This window comes from Perna viridis, chromosome 2, assembly GCF_037379345.1.
Source record: "Perna viridis isolate PV_CMFRI_1.1 ecotype Kerala chromosome 2, ASM3737934v1, whole genome shotgun sequence".
Lineage (NCBI taxonomy): Eukaryota > Metazoa > Mollusca > Bivalvia > Mytilida > Mytilidae > Perna > Perna viridis.
The window spans coordinates 34,646,194-34,669,920 of record NC_142446.1 but is presented as its reverse complement, the minus strand read 5'-3'; the positions used below and the strand labels follow the sequence as shown (position 1 = coordinate 34,669,920).

The window sequence follows — 23,727 nt, the reverse complement described above, 5'->3', positions numbered from 1 at the left end:
TTTACCCAAAGTGAACTACCAGGTTGACTCGTGGTCAAAGAGATAGTTAAACCTTTAATATCATTCTAAAATAAATCAAAGTATTAGGTGTACTCAAGTTAAAGTTAACGGCCATTGATTCTATTCACAATTACAATTTCATTGAACGTATAAGAAATTTCCATAGTGGTAAATAGTTTTATGGGTTGCACTGACATTTATAATGTTGTTTGAACATTGACATCAAAATTTTAAATCCTTTTTACAATTTTAAACATGAAGTAATTTTTTTCTTGAAAGATTAGAAATACAAAATTTGGTTTGATATCAAAGTTTAAATTCTTTATAGAAAGTAGTGCTATCATATTTTAAACATAAAGCAATTTTTTTTTTTTTTTTGAAAGATTAGAAATTCAAAAATTGGTTTGATATTGATCTGCTAAAATCTAAATACTGCTTACAATGATTTTTTTTGCTCATTCATTTTTTTTTTTTTTTTTGTTTTCATAAGTTATTCTATTTTTGAAAAGCCGTACCTTTCCTACTGTCGATAATTTTATCACATTATTTCTCAAAGGGAAATGCTTTCCAAAGAACTTCATAAACGGAAATTCCATTGTTTTATGGCAAGAGTTTAGAAAACATAGGTTTTAGTGTATTTTTTTGTGCACAAACGAACCTTTCCAAATAAATCCTTGACAAATGTTTCCATACGTTTAAAAACATATGCTGCAATTTTCAAGTATACATGACTTATTCTGAAAATAACCAAAATGTAATTAGAACAAACTGTTCCCTTGTTTAATATACCATAATCTTCCATGTATTGTGTGCAATCGTGTGTTCCGTGCACCCCCTTCTTTGCAAGGGAGATTGATGAAAAGAATTGGTTTCCATGTAAAACATGCACTGGGAAGTGAGGAAAAATCACCAGCAGAAGACCCCATTGAGATGAAAGAATTCCAGTAAATTCCCTGAAATGTGTATCCTTTCATCATTTATCTTTTAAATAAAAGGTATTTTTTAATGTTTCCCTTATTTGTAAGCCATTTATTGATTAAAATAAAGCAATATATTGGATCCATAAAACAAGTCAGCTAAAATGTTTACATTTTCTGTTCATATGCAAATTAGATATTTCACTAAAACCATGGCGTCAAGTCCGACAATTTATAAAAAAGATATTTTAGTTTGCCAAGATCCTGTATTGATACTTGAAATCTGGAAACAGTTCATCAAAGGAATTAAAGGAAAAGTGACAATTGTTTTCACTTTTGAAATTAATCTTTAGTTACTAGATAATTAAGTGACAATGGGCCCGAGGATGGATTGGCACTCCCGTTATTGTGTATTTAATGCTCCACTGCACACAGGTGAAGAAGATATAATTTGGACGGCTTGATTTGAGAGAAAAAAATAAGAAGCTAGTTATGGTTTTTTGTACAAACTATGAAATGCAAGGAAATGGCATTGATGGATAAAACAACTGTTAAATAGCAGTAAAACTTTATTTGTTTATTTCACATAAAACTGTTCTTCAAAAATACAGAATGGCTTGATGTTGTCTTTTCTTGACAACTTCACACCCATCCTCCTGGAACAAAGAAAGTTTAAAACAGTGTACAGTATACACTGAAGAATACGGTATGATTTGGCTTCCTATGATTCTATTATACTGCCTGTAGTAGAGGGTGTTATGCTGTAGTATCACAAGAGGTAAATATATCACTGGAGACAAAGTCGAGGGTGATATATTTACAAAGTGTTATACGATGCGTAACACCCTCTAAGAATTTGCAGGGAATAGACTAAAATAACTCATCACCCATTACCCAATCAGAATTCAAGATTTTTGTATGAAGTATAATATCAGTAAATATTGACTCTACTCACTGTTTCTCATCTTCCTCCCAACATGACTGGAACATTGATCTAAAATGGTCACATCTGAAAATACACAATTTATATTCACAATTGATTTATCAATGGTAATTGTTTTGCGCACATTTGTGACTGTGGAGTCACCAGCAAACTAATGGTAATTAATATGATCCCACACAAATCATATTATTTTAACCAAGGGGTCTTACCTAAACCTCAACAAACTAAGCAAGATTTACTGTACATAAAATGCTAACCTTTCAAGTATAGCTGACCCTTATGGCTCAAACTGACTATGAAGACACAAAACCTTTGTCAGTTACAGATTATTCTTGATCAGCGTTACAGAGTTTGACTGTCTCCCTTGAGCTGAATAATGTGAATAGGAGACAATCAAACAGGTTTCATCATTTATTTCAATTTCTTCAGTTTGTGCACAACAAATCATGGAGGATATCTTTGATTAAGGCACTTTTGTTTGCCTTTTCCTATTTTTGTTTGGTTTTAATTATCATTTTTTATCCAAAACACATGGGAAATATAAAACTACATGTATGACATTAAAAGCTTATTTTTCAGGAGACAATACTTTTTGATTTTAAAAAAAATGCCTCAGTAAAAGAGGACTTCTTTAGAAACTCAATATTAAAGGGAAAGTAGAAAAATCTATTTTTAGTTCAACCTGTTTTGGTGTACTACATTTTGTGCCTTTTTTCCAAAAATGCAGAAAAAAATGTAAGTTTGTTTTCTACATTTCCATATAAGAAATACATGGACAAAAGTTAGATTGAAATACATGGTTAATTTTTTTCTCTAAATTCTGAAAATTTAAAGTTAACTATTGAACTCTTTGAGAAAACAATACAAGACTGAGACAATTATTTACATATACTGATTTGTTACCAATTTATTTATCAGGTCATTATTTTTTCATAATGTCAGAGGCATCCTTTTAAAGTTTCTAAGTTTCTAGCAAGCAGTTTTTTCTCCCTCTACTATGCTTAGAAAATAAATTGCCAATCATAACAAAGTCAATCGTAGTCATAACAAACCTTATTTTCAACAGTGACTTGTGCACATGGATCAACTTTCCCTCAACTGAGAACTGAAGGTCACTAGAAGCCTTAAATATAAGAAAAATCATAGTAAAATGTAAATGTACAAAACAAATTCATTATGTCCTTTTTGTAAACCTTCCTTGTTTTAGTTGACCAACTCTTTGAGTCATACAAAATGTACTGACTTTGTACTGTCTTCTATTCATTTAAAAATATTTTAAAATCTTTATGCTAGAAATAGAAGTGAATGGTTTTTCCTTTTGTTGGGTAAAACTACTTTTGAAAAGAAAAAAAAGGCATATTTCCTTTCATTCCATAATTCAACATGATCTGTATTCTGAAGTTCATATTTTAAAAAGATTTAGTCAAACAAAACCAACCACAAATGTGACAGAGACATATAAACACCTTTAACTTATTAAGCAGGGGCATTAACATTTTTAGAAAATACTTAGAACTAATAGTTTCAATAGTCTTCTTCTCATTAATATCTTAAAACCCCTCACGTCATATATGAATAATTTTTTGGCACATTAAGTATTTTTAACATTATTTCACTAAAATAAAACAAAAATAAAAAGCATCTTCCCCAGGTCTTTTGCCTATATTATGGCTTGAGAACCAATTGTTGATTGTAAGTATAAAACACATCATAAGTTAAATGTCATAATAGAAAATAACACTGTGATCTTATCACTTACTTTTGATTTTTAACACCTTAATTAACTTTTTGGGAATTCAACTTTAAGGTAGATAATACCTATTACACGGAGCATTCAGTCATCTAGCATAACCATACAAACATTATTTTAGTTAACTACTAGTGTTTAAACAATGCTATAAGAATACATACAAAATATTTTAATAGAATTTTCTACATTAAAAATTGTATGGAAAATTACAAATATAAACTGTAAAAAGCCCTCTTTAAAGAGTGATAATTGACAGGGAAAATTCTTTCAAAAGGGGATAATTGTCAGTAAAATGTTCTTTAGAAATGTAATGGGAGTTTTAGGGTTTTTTTTATATCACAAGAAAGAGTTCGGTGAGCCCAAATTCTTTTTGAAATGTGAAATAATGTCAGTTAATTGTTCTTTATATAAATTTATATATTTTATTTACAAGTTTTTTAATAGCACGTGAAATAGTGAAAATTTCATACAGAATCCATATAAAATGTCACAATCAGTGCTCAATTATCTCAAAATCAAGTTTAGTGACCTATGTTTTTTACATCAAAATTCTTTAGTATGTTCATTTAAGGTCATCTACGTGAAAAACTAGAAAAATCTATCACCTAAAAATATTAGGTATGATCTATCTTAAATGGTTTCATAGTTTGCATGATTAAAGTAATGCCTTGAGCTGACATTTTTCATCCCAGTGAGGTTGTTGTCTCTTTGACATTTTTCGTTATATGTCTATTAAAAAAATCTTTAAATCTTTTCTGAAAGTACTCACTGGATCATCAAATGACTTGGTTATATCATCAAGTACACTAGCTCCCTTCATTATATCTAAATTATAAAAGAAAAAAATATCCAATATCAATAGAGTTGAGTTAATTCTTTAAGAGATTTGGTAGAGTGATTCTTTAATTACATTTACATGTATCACCTCAAACCAAACCACACTATAACATAAAGATCAGTGGCATAGCTACAACATATTTCAAGAAGGCAAGGCTGCAACATGCTTGCAATAGAAACCAACCAAAATAAACCCCTCCCCCTTTTCTGTTCTATGAAAGGCTTCTACACTGATTTTGACCTGGCTACACCCAGCACTGACGTAATTAAAATTGGTCTTTGTGTCATGTTAATTCAATCAATAGTTTGAGGAATACCTCAAGCTTATATAAGAATTATAAAATATGAAGTTTGATTATTAGATAAACTGGATTTCTCAATTTGAAAGTTCTTTGACTTTTTGTCTGTATCTCATGCTATCACAGGATACATTTGATGAATTTAATATGAACATACATGTATGAAAACAATTCACAATTCCTAGCTAAATAAGTTATTGAAGTAAAGGCTTAACTATATGTAAAGCTGACACACACTTCAGCAATTTGCTTGCTGCTCAGATGTAAAGTCAATGAATGTTTTCAATTATCAGAAAAGCGAGGGAAAACATTCATTTCTTATAGTGATTCTATATATCTAACATTATACAACTCTTTTGGATATTACTATGTCACTTATGCTTAATCTACAATGAAGGTATTGTTATTAAATGGTATCAATATTGCTAGTTAGATGATCTTAGAATAGCCTCTAAGTTTTTAATTTAATGTTTACATTCAATGGGAATTTCAATTTGTATCTTCAATAACTCAGGTAAGCTGTGAATATTGAAACTCAAATAATAATAGTTTTTCTACAGAGTTTTCTTCATGCCATGTCAATGTGACAATGTTCATTAAAACATCTTATTCAAACCCTGAATAAAACAAAAACATGTTTAAACCAGACACCTTTCAAAGTCCCTTTATATCAATTTAAATGTATTTTTAACCTTGATAAATCATCTGACTACACTGAATCAATTTTAAAGTCCAGAAGAGGTTCGTTTATGACAGATTTGACAGTATAATCAAAGCTAACCTAATGAATAAGTCCTCCATGTAACTGGTGGCGAGGCAAATGCAGAAAACACTTCATCAGTACTGGAAAACTTGGTTGCGTAGAGTGATGTGATGGACTGGCCACGGCACTGACCCCACATATAGACCTGTCCAGTCTCTGTCATAGCAGCAGATATGTGGGCATAGTGACTAGCAGCTATCTCCACTACCCTAATCAAGAAAAGAAAATATAAATGTTTAAGATACAAACATATTTATTATTTTTTCAACAACGCAAACTGTGTTTTCGGTTTTGTTTTTTTTTTGTTTTTTGGGTTTTTTTTTTTTAACAATTATGGAAAATCCCATGGTTGGCAGAAATAATTCATAGACCATGAAATTCATAAATTTGAATCAATTCTGACAATTTGGGTTGGTTGATCTGAAAACTAACTAATAAAAACATCAATACTGTATTGGGAAAAATAGGAATCTTTGATCAAATCAATCAACTCTACATCATGCTTGATTATCAAAAATACCTTTCATTGGCCAGTACTTTGGTAGGTGCAACTTGGTTGGCCTTGTTCCCTGTCCCTAACTGTCCATAAGAGTTAGCTCCCCATGTATATAGGATACCTTCATCTGACAGAGCAAGTGTATGGGCATACCCACAAACCAACTACAAATCAATAATAAATTGTAAGTTACTTTTAAAACATGCTAGAAACTAGACTAAAGGTCTTACAATTTTGTAATATCTAAAACAGCTACAAATATTTTCAAACCTAAGTTCAGTGGAGTGGGGCCTGATGTTATCTGATTTCAGGAAACTATTATTTCTTACAACAATAGTGAAACTTTTGGCTTGTCAGTGATATTTCTTTACATTCATGTTTATTTTTGTCCCATCAAATTGTCCTCTAGTGTAACAAAATGATGCTTGGTGCTAGAACTCTAAGATCATCCTTATCTGACAGAACAACTCTATTTTTTATTTCTTTTATCATCTTGTATTAAATACCTGACTAATGATAATTCCCTGTAGTTGTTGAACTCTACAAGGATTAGGTTGATTGACATTGTTCCCTAAACCAAGCTGTCCATTACCATTGTAGCCCCAACCATAAACCTAAAAATACATTCATAAAAGCATGTTTACCACAACCAAAACTAGTCAAACACGTCTTTAGTGACATTTAAAGAAAAAAAACAAAATTGTAGTAACATACAAAGTAAGGCAGAGCTTTTTTGTACGGGTTTAAGGAGGTAGAACCTGGGTAAGGGACACAACTTTTACAAATCAGTGGAACATTTGTATTCAGCATTTTACATCAATCTCACATAAGCATCAAAGTAACTTGGACTTATTTTATTCTGTTTCAAATGAAAGCTAGATAAACTTTGGTGAAATCAAATAAGATACAAACATATCACTGATTTCAAGAGTTATGTCCCTTTCCCTAGGTCTATCTCCTTAAGTTTACAAAGAATACACTATATAGAGATATAAAAGTAAAAGACCTTCCTACATTCCAGTGGTTTCTAAGGCATTACACACTGAATTCAAAATGTCAATTTAATATTTTTCCCTCCTTAAAATGTATTATGATCATTCAACCTGATACTGGGTATTTACATTTACCATTTAAAAGCATTTGAAGCATTTTACTATATACCATATGGGCTAACAACATTTACTTTTAATGGAGGTCAAAATCAGCTTAATTTAAATAATGTATATTTGTCTGGACCCTGTACAAGATTCCATAAACAGTAAAATAAAGACCACAGGATAAAAAGATTATGTTCAATCAACAAAGATCTTCTTTGTTGGGCATAATAATGAGCAGAAAAAATAATATAAATATTTAACTTACTTCTCCATTCTCCATCAGACACATGGATGATGTTTGTCCACAAGCTATAGATATTGCCATTTTAGAACCTGAAAAAAAATCATTTAGAAGAAGGTAGTAAAAAAATATAGCTTGGCTTCTCATTATTATGTCAGTAATTATTTTCTATAGTTAATCGAGTGACACATGGTATCAACATTGAATCAACAGTTGGAAAAGTAAAGAAATTAGTAAAATGTTTAATTAGGAATAAAAGGACTTGATTGTTCTGTTAACCTACTCAATACTTTTTTTTAGGTTCCATATTCATACTTCAATTTTGTTTTCTCCCATACACATTGGCTAATCAAAGTTCAGACTTCTTAGGATTATCCCTGAACAATGTCATCATATCTGATACAATGTGATTAGACAACCAACAATCATGGTCACAAATTTGTTTTGCTCTAAAAAAAGGCTTACAAGATATCATTATGGTTCAGTATAATACAACATATGTAGACTGTTCATAGAGCAGAAAATTTATTACCACTCAGAGTTGCCTCAGGTTAAAGTAGATACCTCCAGTATATAGATTTAATGTTCTTTCATAACCATTCAACATATGTGTAATATTTCTACATACTACCATGTACAACACATTTTTTCTTAAATTTTCCAGCAGGAATATGCCTATCACACTCACTGGTTTTTTGTCAGAGCTACACAAAATCATTTAATTTTTATTACAACTATTTGTTAGTTGTTATTTTACATGTACCTATGCTGTTTTGTTTCAATTCGTAAGATGAAGAAGAAATCTTGAAAAATTGTCTAAAATACCTTAAACAACCTCTTCAGATGTGTCTACATATTATTCATATATATATGTAGGACTCACAAACAAATTTCACCAAGGTGTCTGATAATACATCACATAACCACAAACATTGACTTCATTGTCATGATAAATAAACAATGTCAGATGTTTAGACAGGTGGCGTAACATAGTGTTCACGGTGGCACAATATTAACAGTGCCGCACAGTTGATACATTTCATCAGTGTTATTAGCTTTTGGGATGTAGGGTTATCCTGAAAGACGACATTATGGTTTATTAGTAGTTTCTGCATTACATTGTAAACTTTTATGAAATGAGGGCAAAGTACTTCAGCTAGCAATTAGTCCTTATAAGTGTTCTAAGAACAAACAAAGAAACAATTGAACATATAAAAAATCAAGCCCTCAATTTCATCATGCACTAGTATCTACACATGTGTTAGTGTCTGCAGGTTCTTGAATACAGTGTGTAAATTTTAGAATACAAAAAAAACTTCAGAATACAACTCCGATGCTTGGATGTTTACATTTCCAATGCACCAGACATGCACCAACAAAATAACTTACAGTAGGTTTGGTGTCAAACTGAAGTCTCAGGGACAAACTTTTTAAAACTTCAACATCATTCCCTTGCAATCGTTTATGTTTTCTTTTGGCTTTCCTGTTTGTTATTTGATGGTTTCTGTCCTTAGAACAAATTTCAGGAGTGAATAAAGAGTTTCCCGGAGCACAACATGATACTACTGCAACACATTGAACTCTGTTCACTTCGGGCAATTGTTGAGACAATACTAGCTTCTGACACACTAAAGCAGAGATTTACAGTATGTAATGGACACAACAACTGGTTTTGATTTATTCTAATGATAACACCTACTTTCCCATTTTAACCCTTATTTTCAAAAAGGATGGGACCAAATCCCCAGCCATGTCATAGAAACCATATGTTGAAATTTCTAAATATCAGATAAGTTTTTCTCATGTTATCGTAAATAAAGGAAAATCAATGGACGACAATGATAACAATGCAATACCAAAAAAACAAAATGCAGTTGGAAAAAAAAGGGTGAATATAAAACACTGTATCTGTCACCTACTGTCAAGGAAATATTATCTAAGCTCCAAAATATTCATAAAACGAATATGGCTTGTTTATTCAGTTGGTATATTCATACACTGACATTAAAGTAGACATTACCTATGATGCCAAATTCATACACTGACACTAAAGTAGACTTTACCTATGACAGCCATATTCATACACTGACATTAAAGTAGACTTTACCTATGACAGCCATATTCATACACTGACATTAAAGTAGACATTACCTATGACAGCCATATTCATACACTGACAATAAAGTAGACATTGCCTATGACAGCCATATTCATACACTGACAATAAAGTAGAATTTACCTATGACAGCAATATTCATACACTGACAATAAAGTAGACATTACCTATGACAGCCATATTCATACACTGACAATAAAGTAGACATTACCTATGACAGCCATATTCATTCACTGACATTAAAGTAGACATTACCTATGACAGCCATATTCATACACTGACATTAAAGTAGACATTACCTATGACAGCCATATTCATACACTGACAATAAAGTAGAATTTACATATGACAGCCATATTCATACACTGACAATAAAGTAGAATTTACCTATGACAGCCATATTCATACACTGACAATAAAGTAGACATTACCTATGACAGCCATATTCATTCACTGACATTAAAGTAGAATTTACCTATGACAGCCATATTCATACACTGACATTAAAGCAGACATTACCTATGACAGCCATATTCATACACTGACATTAAAGTAGAATTTACCTATAACAGCCATATTCATACACTGACATTAAAGCAGACATTACCTATGACAGCCATATTCATACACTGACATTAAAGTAGACATTACCTATGACAGCCATATTCATACACTGACATTAAAGCAGACATTACCTATGACAGCCATATTCATACACTGACATTAAAGTAGAATTTACCTATGACAGCCATATTCATACACTGACAATAAAGTAGAATTTACCTATGACAGCCATATTCATACACTGACAATAAAGTAGACATTACCTATAACAGCCATATTCATTCACTGACATTAAAGTAGAATTTACCTATGACAGCCATATTCATACACTGACATTACAGCAGACATTACTTATGACAGCCATATTCATACACTGACATTACAGTAGACATTACCTATGACAGCCATAACTTTTCTTGGTGTTGGTTGGTTTGTTGTGGTCCCTGATCCAACTTGTCCACAGTTATTTTGACCCCAAGCACATATCTGAAACAATGTCACAATGACAATATTGAACACATAAATAGAAAGACAGAGTACTAAATATAAAAAAATTGGAAGAGACAATCAGTTAAAACTAGGCACCCTGTGACATAAAACATAAATAATCACTAATAGGTTAGAGAATACTTTCAAATGTTAAAAACATCATGAAATCACAAGAAAATGACATTAAATGAATCCTAAAATGTTGAATACAGAGTATACAGATTATGTTTATTTGAATCAAATTTAGAAAATATTACTTTTATGGAGGTAAAAAAAAGAACCCAAGAGAAAGATTTACAAGTAATAATTTTGGTATAAAATATCTTAATATCTATCTAATAAATCATTTGTGATAAGCATATTCAGTCAGTACTTCTGCGAGGTAAATGCAACAGTGTGACCCAAAATTTAATTGGATATTGTTGCTTTCTCTTCAAGGAAGGGAAGAACTTACTGAGACTGATTAGAAATTAAAACAAATGGGTTTATCACCTCCATGTCACATTGTATAATGTGCCTACCTCACCATCCTGTGTCAGAGCCATAGAATGGTGACTTCCACAAGCAACCTTGGTAACCTTCTTCCCTAGCAAGTTAGTATTGATAAGAGATGGACTAAGTCCTTGTGTAGACCCTCCATTACCAAGCTGACAATATCCATTATGGCCCCAACTGTAGATCTCACCATCTAACAAAATACAGGTACATCTGAGATTTTTTACACGAATATAACAGCTAAAAAATCTAAGAACAGGTCACATTTTTTATAAGAATTTCAAAAAGTGCTGTATTTATGGTTGGGAAAGTGATTCTTAAATCATTAATGAGATACAAATATATACCCAATGCATTTACACTATCAGTATAGTTGACAAAGATTCTGACTTATATTCATCTGCCTAATTCTTAGTGAATCTAAATTTTCTACTTTTCTTGGAAAAACTTGGTATGAAAATTAACATTCTCACACCAGAAATCAACATAAAAACTAACCTTGAATGAAATTAACTTTGTCATGGGTATAGATAAATGGGAATTGTACACAACCTTTACAAAATTCAGTGACTTTGTCATGGGTATAGATAAATGGGAATTCTATACAACCTTTAAAAATTCAGTGTGACTTTGTCATGGGTATAGATAAATGGGAATTCTACACAACCTTTACAAAATTCAGTGACTTTGTCATGGGTATAGATAAATGGGAATTCTACACAACCTTTAAAAATTCAGTGTGACTTTTGCATTGGTGTGTGAAATGAGCTGCGCAGATGTGGTAACAGACATTGTACCTCACGATAAATAGACCACCCAAGAATGAATTAGATACATGTCACAACAATGCACAATGAAGCTCAATCAAAAAACCCAAATAATTTCTGGAAATTTACTACACTGACCAGTCTAGTCACTGGCTAACATCCAATCAGAATACTAGATTTAAACAGCTCAACCAATTAATGAGCTACACATAACTGTAAACTAATGACAAAGAGTTTATTTTACAGCAGAGGAAATTGACTGGTATTTTACTCAATCTCTGATCATTTCATGTTCATTTTATCATCAATTTCATGTTCATCGTCTGAATATAGCTGAAATACTGCTGCTCGGACGTTAAACCCCAACAAACAAACAAAACAAACATAATCTCTGACATACATCCCATTCAAACAAATATCAGTTTGACAAACAATGTAGAATCTCAAGTTCAAAGCAGCAAACAAAACTATCTCCTAAATGTAATCATTCTGCTACATGTATCTAAATACAATGTACATGTAGTGTATGTGAAATGTCCTAGTGTCTATGAGAATCTAGGAGTATACAGACTAGCAGTAATCAACATTTAATTTGTGTTGACACTTTAAACAGTGATTACAAGAATGGCACAATGCTTTCATAAAAATGTAAATCCTGGTGTTCAACAAGCTTTAGACCCTTAAGATTTTTTCAAGATAATGATGTGCTAAATGTCAACAAATTAAAACCTACCACCAGACACTGCCAAAACATGTGGTCCACTTCCAAAAGCAATGTCAACAATATTTTTCTTACACAGCACTTCTATTTTCCTAGGTTCAAAACTGCTATGTGAATCTCCTGCAATGAAAAAGGGTTTTTCATTATCTTACCTTGGGTAATACTGGGCAATACTACTGACAAATGTATTATTTTGTTTAAACTGATTTTTTATGAAAAACAAATAGATAAGGCATGCTACACAAATGTACATGAACATGTATATAAATGATTTCAATGTGTTATTGATAAAATTATCAAACATATCAGCTGACATTTTTCATCCCGGTAGGGTTGTTGTTTTTTCGACATATTCACCGTATCCATTCTCATTATATACATGCAATAAACTACCATTATGTACAAAGAAACATTTACTGCTACATGTATTTCATCATTCTAGGTCTTCTCTCAACATATTGTTACAGGCTACAAGTTCTGCAAATTTTTGTATGCCTAATTTGTATATTAAATTTATTACATCATTTGTTTTTAAGGACAGTAGCACATTATTGACCAATGTCATTTTACCTAGACCTAAACAGCTACTACAGTTTGATCCTATGGCATAAACATCATCTTCATTGTCAATATAAACAGCCTCATTCCCAGAACTGCCAAACACACAGATTTTCTTTATAGCTTGAACTTCAGTCTGGCTCAACACACTGAACATGGGCCATTTGCTGACGTCTAACATTATTGTTATTAGACAGAGTTTCTTGCTCAACTTGTTACTTTAACATCTACATGATCTTCATTCAAAATTTCTTGCTATTGCTAACTTTATGGATATTCCTGTAGTAAAAAGAAACATGTCTGATGTCCAAAGCAACAATACCTTCTAGTCTGAGCCCTCAAATATTTAAAGAACATAAAAATATCTCAATGTACACTATACGTGTACATGTACAAATGTGAAATATCTGTGGGTAGAGTTCTGTGGTTTGAACCAAAACTTTGAATAGGGGCAAGGGCCACTTTCCAAAGATATTCACAATTTAAAGGGGCCATTTGTTAAGAAACCATCTAATTTTCCTTTAAATGAAGGGGCCATTTTCAAACAAGTAAGAGCAAACAGCCCATGGCCCCTTATCTTCCTAACCCCTGAGTAAGTATTAAATATGTTTGTGAACAAAATGTAGCACATTTTGTTCTGGTATAAATGTATATGTACGTGTAAGTACAGTCATACTTGTACATGTATAAATTATTACACTGTATTAGTGGACTTATAAAAAGAAAGTAAAGATAGAAACCAGGACATGGGAGAATGAGATACATGTACATGTAAGTCCCTATAGGTGCTAACACCATACACCAAATTCAAAAATATTTATACAGTAAAAGCTAAAATATCTGTTTGTTCAAATGGACATATTGGTTGATGATTGCAGTGTAGCACACTCCATGAAGTACATGTACATGTATTTGTAACTTCTGAAATTAAAAAAAGATCAAAATGTACATGATGGCATTAAATATGAATTTAATCAAAGGCCTTAAAAAGATTCTACAAGTATGAATCCATTACTATATTAGTTTAACCCTTTTTGCAGTCAGGATGGGGCATTGTTATGCATCCTGATACATGTATGATCCCAATAGATTAAAGTGTTATATCTATCACATACTAGGCACAAAAAAATGTCTGTTTCCTGCTACCCTACCCAACTTATTTTGTGCCTACCCTGAATATTTTATGGCCATTTTGGCTCAAGCACTGTCAAAGTCTAGATTGTTATCCCATTAACTCAATGTGAATTGTTTTCAAAAATAAAACTATTTCCCTACCAACCCTCCCTTTTTTATTTCATGATGGTAGCAGGAAACAAGTCCATCATTTATTTTGGCCTTAGATGTAAAGAATTTGATGTACATTGCAAGACAAACTTCCATTACATCACTGAGAGACAGCCACATTAAAGTGACATTCAGTAATGGAACTGTTCCAAGATCATAACAACTTAGTTCAGTTTATCATCGACTGCTCAAAGTTCCAATTCTCCTCAAAGTGACAATTCAGGTCTAAACAAAATTGTTATTTTTTTGGGCACAATTCCAACCCTCCTTCAGACCTCCTACCCAAAAGCTTTTAATAGTGATTTTGAAAAAAAAAAAATAATTAAAAAGCAAAGAGTTAAAAATACTGGTTATTTATATTTAGAATCAATTGTAAACACACATGTGAGTGTGCTCTTGGCCATGAACTATCATGTTTAATCTTTGCAGATTTGGTTTTTATTGTATCCTAAGTTTGGTGTCACATTTATTTCCTTTCAAAATTGAAAAAAACAATTTTAATCTCTACCTACCGACCCTATAAAATTTTAGAGGGGTGATTGGAAACACATCATTTTTTAAGCCTCATAAATATAAAGAAACTAGCAATGATTCTGTACTGTAAACTTCATCAGACACATGCTGCTACACTGAAACAATGAACAGTCAATTGCTTTTTTTTTAATGCAACTTTAATCTGTATGTTATAAGGAACTATATAAAGGCATGTAACCATTTAACTGATCTGTACATGACAGATATTTTTTATTGACACCCCCATTTATTGAAAAATTTGTTATTTTCATGTGTACATTTGTAAAACTGACAAAAACTGCCAAATAATGTCCTAGCACTCCCCCTTTTTCTAAGGAACCTTGGCTGGCACCCCTCAGGCTCCTTTTCAAAGTGTCTAAATCCAGCTCTTTAAGTGATGATAGGTCATATACAGCCGTTTTACATTTACATGTATGTTTTATTATCTATCTTTTTAGTGTAATAGTGCTCAATTATTACAGTTTATTTCAAAGTTTATGATAAAGGTGACATCTACAAAAAAGTAAACTGCAAAAGTACATGGTAAACTAATATTTGGTCTGCTGAAGTGACACTACAATATTTGAAGTTGTATGAACCAACGAAACATTTTCAGTACATGTACTATGAACTGTTTCTCATGTCATAAAGTACTTCAGAAAGGCTCAAGTGCATGAACACACTAGCCTGCTTTGTCAAAGTAATCAAAAATATTTGTGTACAGAGAGCAGAAGGGATAATATTTTTTATACAATGTATGTCCACAGCCGTTTTTTATTTTAATTTGATAAAAAAAAACAAACAAACAAACAGTACCATATTTATCTACAATTTATCTAATCCCTTTTGGGATTCGGCACTGGAGGTATTTTTTTGTTTTGACCACCGGTGCTCAAAAGGGATTACAATTTATCTATTTTCAATTTTATCAATATAATTTCAAATTCAAAATATGTATAGTGTAGTCTATTTTTTATACAAAAGTTACTTGTAAGACAAATACACTTATATTAATTCAGTTACAACCAATTGCAAAAATGTCATGCATATAGTGAAATAGTTTGTAGCTTAGATGTCATACCTACATGAATTTAAATCACTGAATTAATTTGACAGCCCATAACAATAACAAAGAGATTCAGTCGAGGGAACCAGTTTAATGGAAACGGAATGAAACAAGAGAGCTGATTGGCTTAATTAGTACTACAAACTAATCAAAAAGCATGTAATAAAAACATTTAGGAAAATACCCAAAGATGGCGAGTGGCTCTAATTCTAAGAGGAAAAATTATGACAAAACTTCGGATGAACCAAAAGCGAAAAAGCCAGGCCCATTTTGGAAAACAGGATTACTTTCTTCTATGAATGATCCAGAGTTACAAGTATTTGTTGATGACAAACTAACCATCATTAAGGATAAATATCCAAAAGTATGTCCTGTAGCTGTTTTTTTTAATCAGATATACGTACATGTACTGATGTAGTCTGAATAATGATATACGGAACTCTTCTCTTTAGACTCTTACCTTGGGTCAAATGTTACAGAAATTTTTTTTACCCCTATATGCGAGTTTACCAATCTCATTAGTGATGTAATATTCACCAATTTGCATATCATTAAATGTCAAATGGTTGGTACATGTAAATAAACAAGTCAATAAAAAATTTACAATTCCATGATAAAATCCCAATACTTAAAACTTTATAACTTTATTATATGATTTTTAATTTTGGTTTTGTAAAATGTTTCATTTAGATGAAAGAACTCACTTTTGTATGTGAATTAATATTTCTTTTACTTGAAAAATAAATTTGTGATGGTAATTATATGTAAACCTTTATTTTCATGTAAAATTATTAATTTGATTTTTATTTAGTCTAATTACTTAATATTTATTTAAAATTTCTATGGATAAAGAGTTTTATTTCGCAGTTTAGGGAACCAAAAGAGTGTTTCAATAATATTTGCTTTCATCTTTCTTTCGTACATATATGTACCTAAAACATGCATGTTTCATCTTATCACAGGCCAGGTACCATTTCTTAGTAATGCCAAAAAAGAACATTCCTAATCTGAAAAGTTTGAAACCAGAAGACTTAGACCTGTTAAAATATATGGAAGAGAAAGGAAAGGACATTGCTAAAAGGTAAATTAATTGATACATGCATGGTATTGATTTCCTGTACATTACATTCTACCTGTAATCAAAAGAGCATGAAGATTTTGACACAAATGTGCATCGTACATCTATACACCTCCTGAAACGTGTAACATTCCCATTTTAGCGTGCTTCATGTGCGTGTATCGTGTGCTTCATGTGCATGTTTCATGGGATTGTGTATCATGCAGTGTGTGCTTCGTGTGCATGTTTCGTGGGATCGTGTATCGTGCAGCATGGGATTGGTGTGTGCATGTGGTCTTCGTCTGCACACTTCGTGCTTCGTTCTTCATGCAAAAGTACTGTATTTTGATTGGATGATAAAAATAACTCCAATGGTAGATCAATTTTACAGAATGCCATTGTGATTTCATTTTCTTTGCAAAAATCACTGTATCGTTTCTTTTACATTAAAAAAAAAAAAAATTCAGAAATCAATACATGTAGGAAATAATTGGTTTCATATCAAACAATCGTACATTATTTGTACATATACATATAATGGAATGTACTGCCAAAATTTGAAGGGCCTTCCAAAATGGTCGGGAAAAAGTTTCTGGAACTATAATAGCTTTTTGTTTCCCGCTTTTAGAATAAAAATTGAGTACATTTTTACCCCAGTTTTATGAAATTTCAATATTTTCATACTCCCAGACCAGTGAATTTTATGATATTTTGGTAGTGTTATTCTCCTAGGACAAAAAAATGTGTTCCCAATGATCCATATACAACAAACATGGACATTTTTTACAAGGTTTCATATAAAAATAATTTTCTTTTCATATTCAGAGCAATAACATAGTATCGCATGAGGCAATATACCATGTACAATAAAAATGGACCTTTTTCATATCAACAATGGAATATTATCTTTCTTAGACAAAAGTGCTTTTATCACAATGATCCAAATTCAAAAAATATTGACATTTTACACATAAAAATAGTTCTCTTTATTTCATATTTGAAGAAATATGATTGGATCATAAAAAAACTTAATCAACTGAATTTTTTTAGAATTTTTCTTCAATTTCAACATTTTCATACTTCCAGACCAATGACAATGTTTTCGCAATGTACGAGTTATAATGAAAATTAATGTGATTTTATATCAAAACATTTATGGACATTTAAAAATTGTGTAGATCAAATGTGTTTATTAAAGCATAATACACATTAATGTAAAATTACATGTAAGATGTTAACAATCAACAAAATACGACAAACATGTATAATAAATTATTATTAGTTTCATTTTGCAAGTTAGATTTAGAAATATACCAATTACTGAGAAGAATACTTCCAGCGGACGCAATCATTTGTTTGGTCTCACTAACCACTTCCTGGTCAAATGGCCACCCCCTATGTAGTACCAAAAACACACTGAAACCTAGACATATGCATTGTAAGTGCATTATTTGTGTGTATTATGATTAAAAGTAGTCAAAATAAAGCTGAGAATGTGTACTTTAAAATCATATATGTATTTAACTACGAAAGTGTATGAATATTGTTTACGTGTGTGAGTAATTTGCCTCCATGCTGTCAGTTAGCAGAACAGGTAAAAATGTGGATTTTCAGTTTTATTTATTCAAGTAAATTTTGTGAAAAATTTCTACAATCATCATACCATTAGCATAATGATTTTGGAAGCCTTATTTTCCAAGCTTCGCAATGGTATGCAACTTTAAGTTGTCATTTGTCCTGGGAATTCACAGTGAAACTTAGAAAATTACTTTTTTAACATGTAAAGTAATGGAAATGTTAGAAGTGGTTAGTGAGACCATAAGTTAAATTATGGCATATTTCAGAGAAATGCATAATTTGAGGAAAATTGCCTTTCCTGGTCATTATTTCCATTTTCCCATAAAATCAGTATAGCGATATTGGTAATCTGGCTGTATTTTATGAGGTGCATTGTGCAAGGTATTTTAAAAAACAACATAGCAACAAGATTTTTATCAGTAACAGTGACTCATAACTTGACGTCATCCATGAAATACTTAACATCACTGCTTGGGATATTCAAAGTACTCAAATAGTCACACAGTAATGAAATAGGTATGATATAAATTGTTGAAATCTATTCTTTTTTCATAACGATATATGATATTTACTATTACAACTTCTTGAATTATCATAGGTATCAATTTGGTGTGACAAGTTAGTTAAAATTGTAATTTTTTTAATAATTTAGGGAAAATATCACAGAGGGGCATGATATAAAAATGACCATTTTTTGTAGTCATATGTCTGATTTTGACAGTTGTGGTCTTATTAGATTCACAATACCACAAGCTTTCATAAAATGTAAAAAAAGAAAAACATAAAAACTCATAAAATGTTTTTAAGGTCTCACTAACCACTTCGGGTTAAATGGCCACCCCCTATGTAGTACCAAAAACACACTGAACCTGGACATATGCATTGTAAGTGCATTATTTGTGGGTATTACGATTAAAAGTAGTCAAAATAAAGCTGAGAATGTGTACCTTAAAATCGTATATGTACTTAACTACAAAAATGTATGAATATTGTTTACATGTGTGAGTAATTTGCCTCCATGCTGTCAGCAGAACAGGTAAAAATGTGGATTATTCAAGTAAATTTGTGAAGAATTTCTACAATCATCATACCATTAGCATAATGATTTTGGAAGCCTTATTTTCCAAGCTTCACAACAGTATTCAACTTTAAGATGTCGCTTGTCCTGGGAATTCACAGTGAAACTTAGAAAATTACTTTTGTAACATGTAAAGTGATGGAAATGTTAGAAGTGGTTAGTGAGACCTTTATTGTGCTTCATGCAACGTTTTTCGTGTTGCTTTCGTGTATTGTGTGCTTCATGTGCGTGTTTCGTGGGATCGTGTTTCATGTGCTTCGGATTGGAAACATTACACGTTTCAGGAGGTGTATATGAATATTGTGATGTGATATTATTCTTTTAGAAACAGCTGCAAGCAAGGCCTTTAGAATAGAGATAATACATGTACAATGTAGTATTTTAAAAAAGGTTACTGGAATTGATATGTGTTTGTTGATATACATATGCAAAAGTAGTTTCTGTGAAAATAATTTTGTATTTGAAACCAACTTCAATACTCCATTTTAATTCACTGTCAACTTGTTTCACTTGTAGTTCAGACTCTGACAGACTGTTCAGATATGGATACCACAGTATACCTAGTATGAGGTATGATTAAAAGGTAAAACAAATCAAAGATTCTGTTTAATAATGAAATAGAGTGTACAAGAAACACTTAGACTATGCTGGGAATTAGAAGCCTATTTTCATGGTTTTCATGTTTCAGTAAAAACTTCAATATACTAGCAGTAACCCATGACTATGAAGTATAAAGTTTGTTTTTCTTTCACCTTTTCCATGGCTACAACTGAAAATTACATGTGACATTTAATGGATAATTATAAGATACAACCAAGAACTTATTACTGTGAAAGTACTTTAATTTGTGGATACCAATTTTCATGGATTAGGGAAGAAACACAAGTTAGTGGATTTTTGAATTTGTGGTTTTAAGGTTTTCAGTATTCACATCAATGAGATTCTCCTTTTCTTTGGGAACTAAATATCATAGTTTGGTCTACCCATGAAAACCGCAAAAATTGGTACCCCATGAAAAAAAGTACTTAAGTAGTATTAATAGGAGGGAAACAAAAGGGCTTAGGATAATGTCAATCTGCATAGTGGTCTCATTCTTGTTACATGTATTTATAATGTTTGGACCTTTGATCTGTTGATGTCATGACAGCCTGAAAAACACAGCTCATTATTCCAATCTAGCATATATTACTAAAATAAGAAGAGAGAAAAAAAAACAAATATATTAAAAAGACCCTGAATGGAATAAAAATTCCTCTTACCATAAATTATGAATAAAAGATCAATTATTGTAGTATTATATCTAATACACACAAAATACATGTATTCAGTAGTTTTGTAATGCTATTATTTCTGAAGATCTTTTTTTTTTCAGTCATCTTCACCTTCATGTGATAAGCCAGGATTTTGATAGTCCTTGTCTAAAGAATAAAAAACACTGGAATTCTTTCACAACAGAATACTTTGTAGATTCTAAAGGTAATATATGGATCATCTTGGTATATCTATAATTTAATATAGTTTTCAGGTGCTTTAATTTGATATGTTTGTAGCAACTTTGCAAAGAGAAAAAGAATTGCAAGTTAGTTTTACTTTGTATTTTGTATAGACTGCAATATAACACCATAATTCTGAAAAAATGGGTCGAAGGCCTACATGGCTTGATTGCTGTAAAATTCACCAAGTGGGTAAACAGAAAGTAGAAGTGAGACAGACCAGAAATCACACTCCAAAATATCAGACCCCATACTGAAGTTGCTTACCAAATATCTTGTGGCTGTAATTTATAGTTGCCAAGAATGTTACAAAAATATTTTCACCACCTGCCTACCCAGCCAACATTTACAGCTCTTTAAGCTGCTTTGCACAACTGCCACAACCCAGCCAAAAATGTTTGAACTAAAATAGCACTAATAGGTAATTTTTACTTCTAACATCGAAGGAATAATAAATTAATGTAACCCCTATAAATAATGAATTCAGAATTTCTGACTCACTATTAAGAAACATTTTTTAGGTTTACACTGGTCACCTTCATGTAAGTTTTGCAGCATTGTATAAATCATAGAAAGTCATTTGATTCATTATATCAGATTTGATTCATTTATTTAGTCAAATTGAATTTTCTAAAAAAAAAATTAAAAAACTTTTCTGTGTAGCATTTCTTTTATTTTTTTCATTCAATAGATGTTATAAAAGCACTTGAAAAGAATGGGAAAGTAGAACATGAAACATCATACTATGCCTCATTGTTGAAAGAAGATCTCAGGTAATTTATCTGTATCAATTGACCATTTGGTTGGTTTTTATTCACTTCACTTTAAAATAGTCAATCAACTGGTCTGAATCTATCAAGATTGCAATCCTTGTTAAAGGACAAATGTAAATAGTGGATTTCTATAAGCAACAGGTTATGCAATGGATATATATATATTTTAGTTGTATAACTCAGTACAAAGTGTAGATGTGCAAAATTAATTTGATTAGTCTTAGATGGTCACATACAGAAGTGTTGTCCAACCTCATTCATTTATTTTTTGAAAATAGCCTCAGCCCTTTTTGTAGTTTTTCTAACTCTAAAATCCATTCATACAAGCAGGCCACAAAAAGGGGGGGCTTATTTTTAATGATAGATATAATTGTTATTGGTATTTTGATGTTTATATTCAATTAAATATAAATTGGACAGTTAAAGGTCAAGGTTTTAAGCAAATTTTATGCTAACAAAACATTCTGATATTATTGGGAATTTTTTCTTTGTAGATGCCATGTCTGCAAGAAAGAAATGAAGACAATCCCAATTCTTAAGTCACATATACAGCAACACAGTTATAAAGTAAAGTCAACAGACACTTGAATTTTTTTCATTAATTTTGGTTGTTATATCAAACTTCTTATTGTTTCATTTAAAGGAATGGTTGTGTATCACATGAAGTAATGAAATGTATGTGGTTTGTATATGTAGGAGTAATCAAGGGAATCAAGATCATAGCGGTAATCAAAAGAATGTAATCCAGGGACAAAGACCAGACGTGGAAAACAGACATACACAACAAAGAGCATAAAGTAACTAAAATTGTACATACAAAGTAACAAAAGCAAATTGCATGTGAATTGAAAAGGTTTGGCATAATAAAACTATATTTTTTAGTGAGCATTTGAATCACTTCAAGGTCAAACTTACCTAATTATGTTGGAAAGGAATAAGTATGATAAGGACATACTTGATCCCCTGCATGACTAGAAATTAGAAAATATTTTTGGTTGTTTTGAGTGTCAAATGATGTTTAGCATGTTCATCAACATTATAAGCTCACCATTTTTTTAATTATTGAAAACATCATGTCCCAAATTTGGCAGACTGTCTATATGCTGTGATAAGGCCCTTTGTGGTACATTTTTTCAATTTTTTAGTTCCTGTGCCAACTCAACCTAAAACTATTTTTTATGATTTCTAAAAGCTGTTTTGATAAAAGTCAGATATCCTTGGGGTTTTTTTTTTTGGCAGAGACCTTTGAAAATAACACAATTAGCATTTACAATTGGCATTTTTTCCTATTGGTATTTTTTTTGGACATATTTTATGCATCATAAGAATGAAAAATTAACAAATTGGCGAAACTTTAAAACCATATTAATAAAAATCAATTGTCCATTCAATAGTGCATATCACCTTTTTGTTACTTACTTCAAACTTATTCTTTTTGTATCATATGGCCCTTATCATTTGATGTCCTTTGCAAATTTATAGAAACACATTTGTGGATAAGATTTTGTATTAATGCTATTCATAAGCATTTTTATTAATGTTTTGAGAAGAAATTTTGCCAAAAAATACTAAGAAATCTCCCCAGGGGCAGAAAACCATTGTATTGAAATGTATTGGGAATTAATGCAAGTACTATGGAAAATGTTTAGTGAGCACTTTATGAAAGTATGTCAAATAAGTGTTCTTTCCACATTAAAACAAATCTGTACAGCAGTTTTTTCATTGCACAACAATTGAACTATATAGATAATATCTAGACTTAAAATCTTTTCTGTGAAAATCAGGTTTATTGTCCTGTCATCCATGTTGTTTTATGCCCATCAGATTGCCTT

At 31.2% G+C, this 23,727-nt stretch overlaps 2 protein-coding genes across 6 annotated transcripts in view; one reads left to right on the top strand and one right to left on the bottom strand.

Moving 5' to 3' along the window:
• The window catches only part of LOC148624794 (RCC1 and BTB domain-containing protein 1-like), a 28,147-nt gene extending 12,136 nt beyond the window's left edge, over positions 1 to 16,011 (bottom strand). For 2 of the 5 annotated variants that reach the window (XM_088567686.1, XM_088567685.1), the window contains exons 1-12: positions 15,936 to 16,011; positions 13,066 to 13,332; positions 12,508 to 12,615; positions 11,034 to 11,200; positions 10,419 to 10,509; positions 7,368 to 7,435; positions 6,512 to 6,619; positions 6,030 to 6,169; positions 5,528 to 5,718; positions 4,380 to 4,435; positions 2,913 to 2,983; positions 1,873 to 1,926 (exon numbers count right to left, since the gene is read on the bottom strand). In XM_088567686.1, the coding sequence (XP_088423812.1) occupies positions 1,873 to 1,926; positions 2,913 to 2,983; positions 4,380 to 4,435; positions 5,528 to 5,718; positions 6,030 to 6,169; positions 6,512 to 6,619; positions 7,368 to 7,435; positions 10,419 to 10,509; positions 11,034 to 11,200; positions 12,508 to 12,615; positions 13,066 to 13,234 (1,223 nt within the window). In that variant the 5' untranslated portion in view covers positions 13,235 to 13,332; positions 15,936 to 16,011. Of the gene's footprint in view, positions 1 to 789; positions 954 to 1,872; positions 1,927 to 2,912; positions 2,984 to 4,379; positions 4,436 to 5,527; positions 5,719 to 6,029; positions 6,170 to 6,511; positions 6,620 to 7,367; positions 7,436 to 10,418; positions 10,510 to 11,033; positions 11,201 to 12,507; positions 12,616 to 13,065; positions 13,333 to 15,931 lie in introns of all 5 variants that reach the window. The other 3 variants (XM_088567687.1, XM_088567684.1, XM_088567688.1) reach the window with 2 other exon arrangements.
• A 63-nt stretch (positions 16,012 to 16,074) lies between these two features.
• On the top strand, positions 16,075 to 22,776 carry LOC148624793 (aprataxin-like). The gene is made up of 6 exons (XM_088567690.1): positions 16,075 to 16,280; positions 16,879 to 16,997; positions 20,146 to 20,199; positions 21,002 to 21,105; positions 21,814 to 21,895; positions 22,390 to 22,776. The coding sequence occupies exons 1-6, from the start codon at positions 16,107 to 16,109 to the stop codon at positions 22,481 to 22,483; spliced, it is 627 nt and encodes a 208-aa protein (XP_088423816.1). The 5' UTR covers positions 16,075 to 16,106; the 3' UTR covers positions 22,484 to 22,776.
• The last annotated feature ends 951 nt before the right edge of the window (positions 22,777 to 23,727 follow it).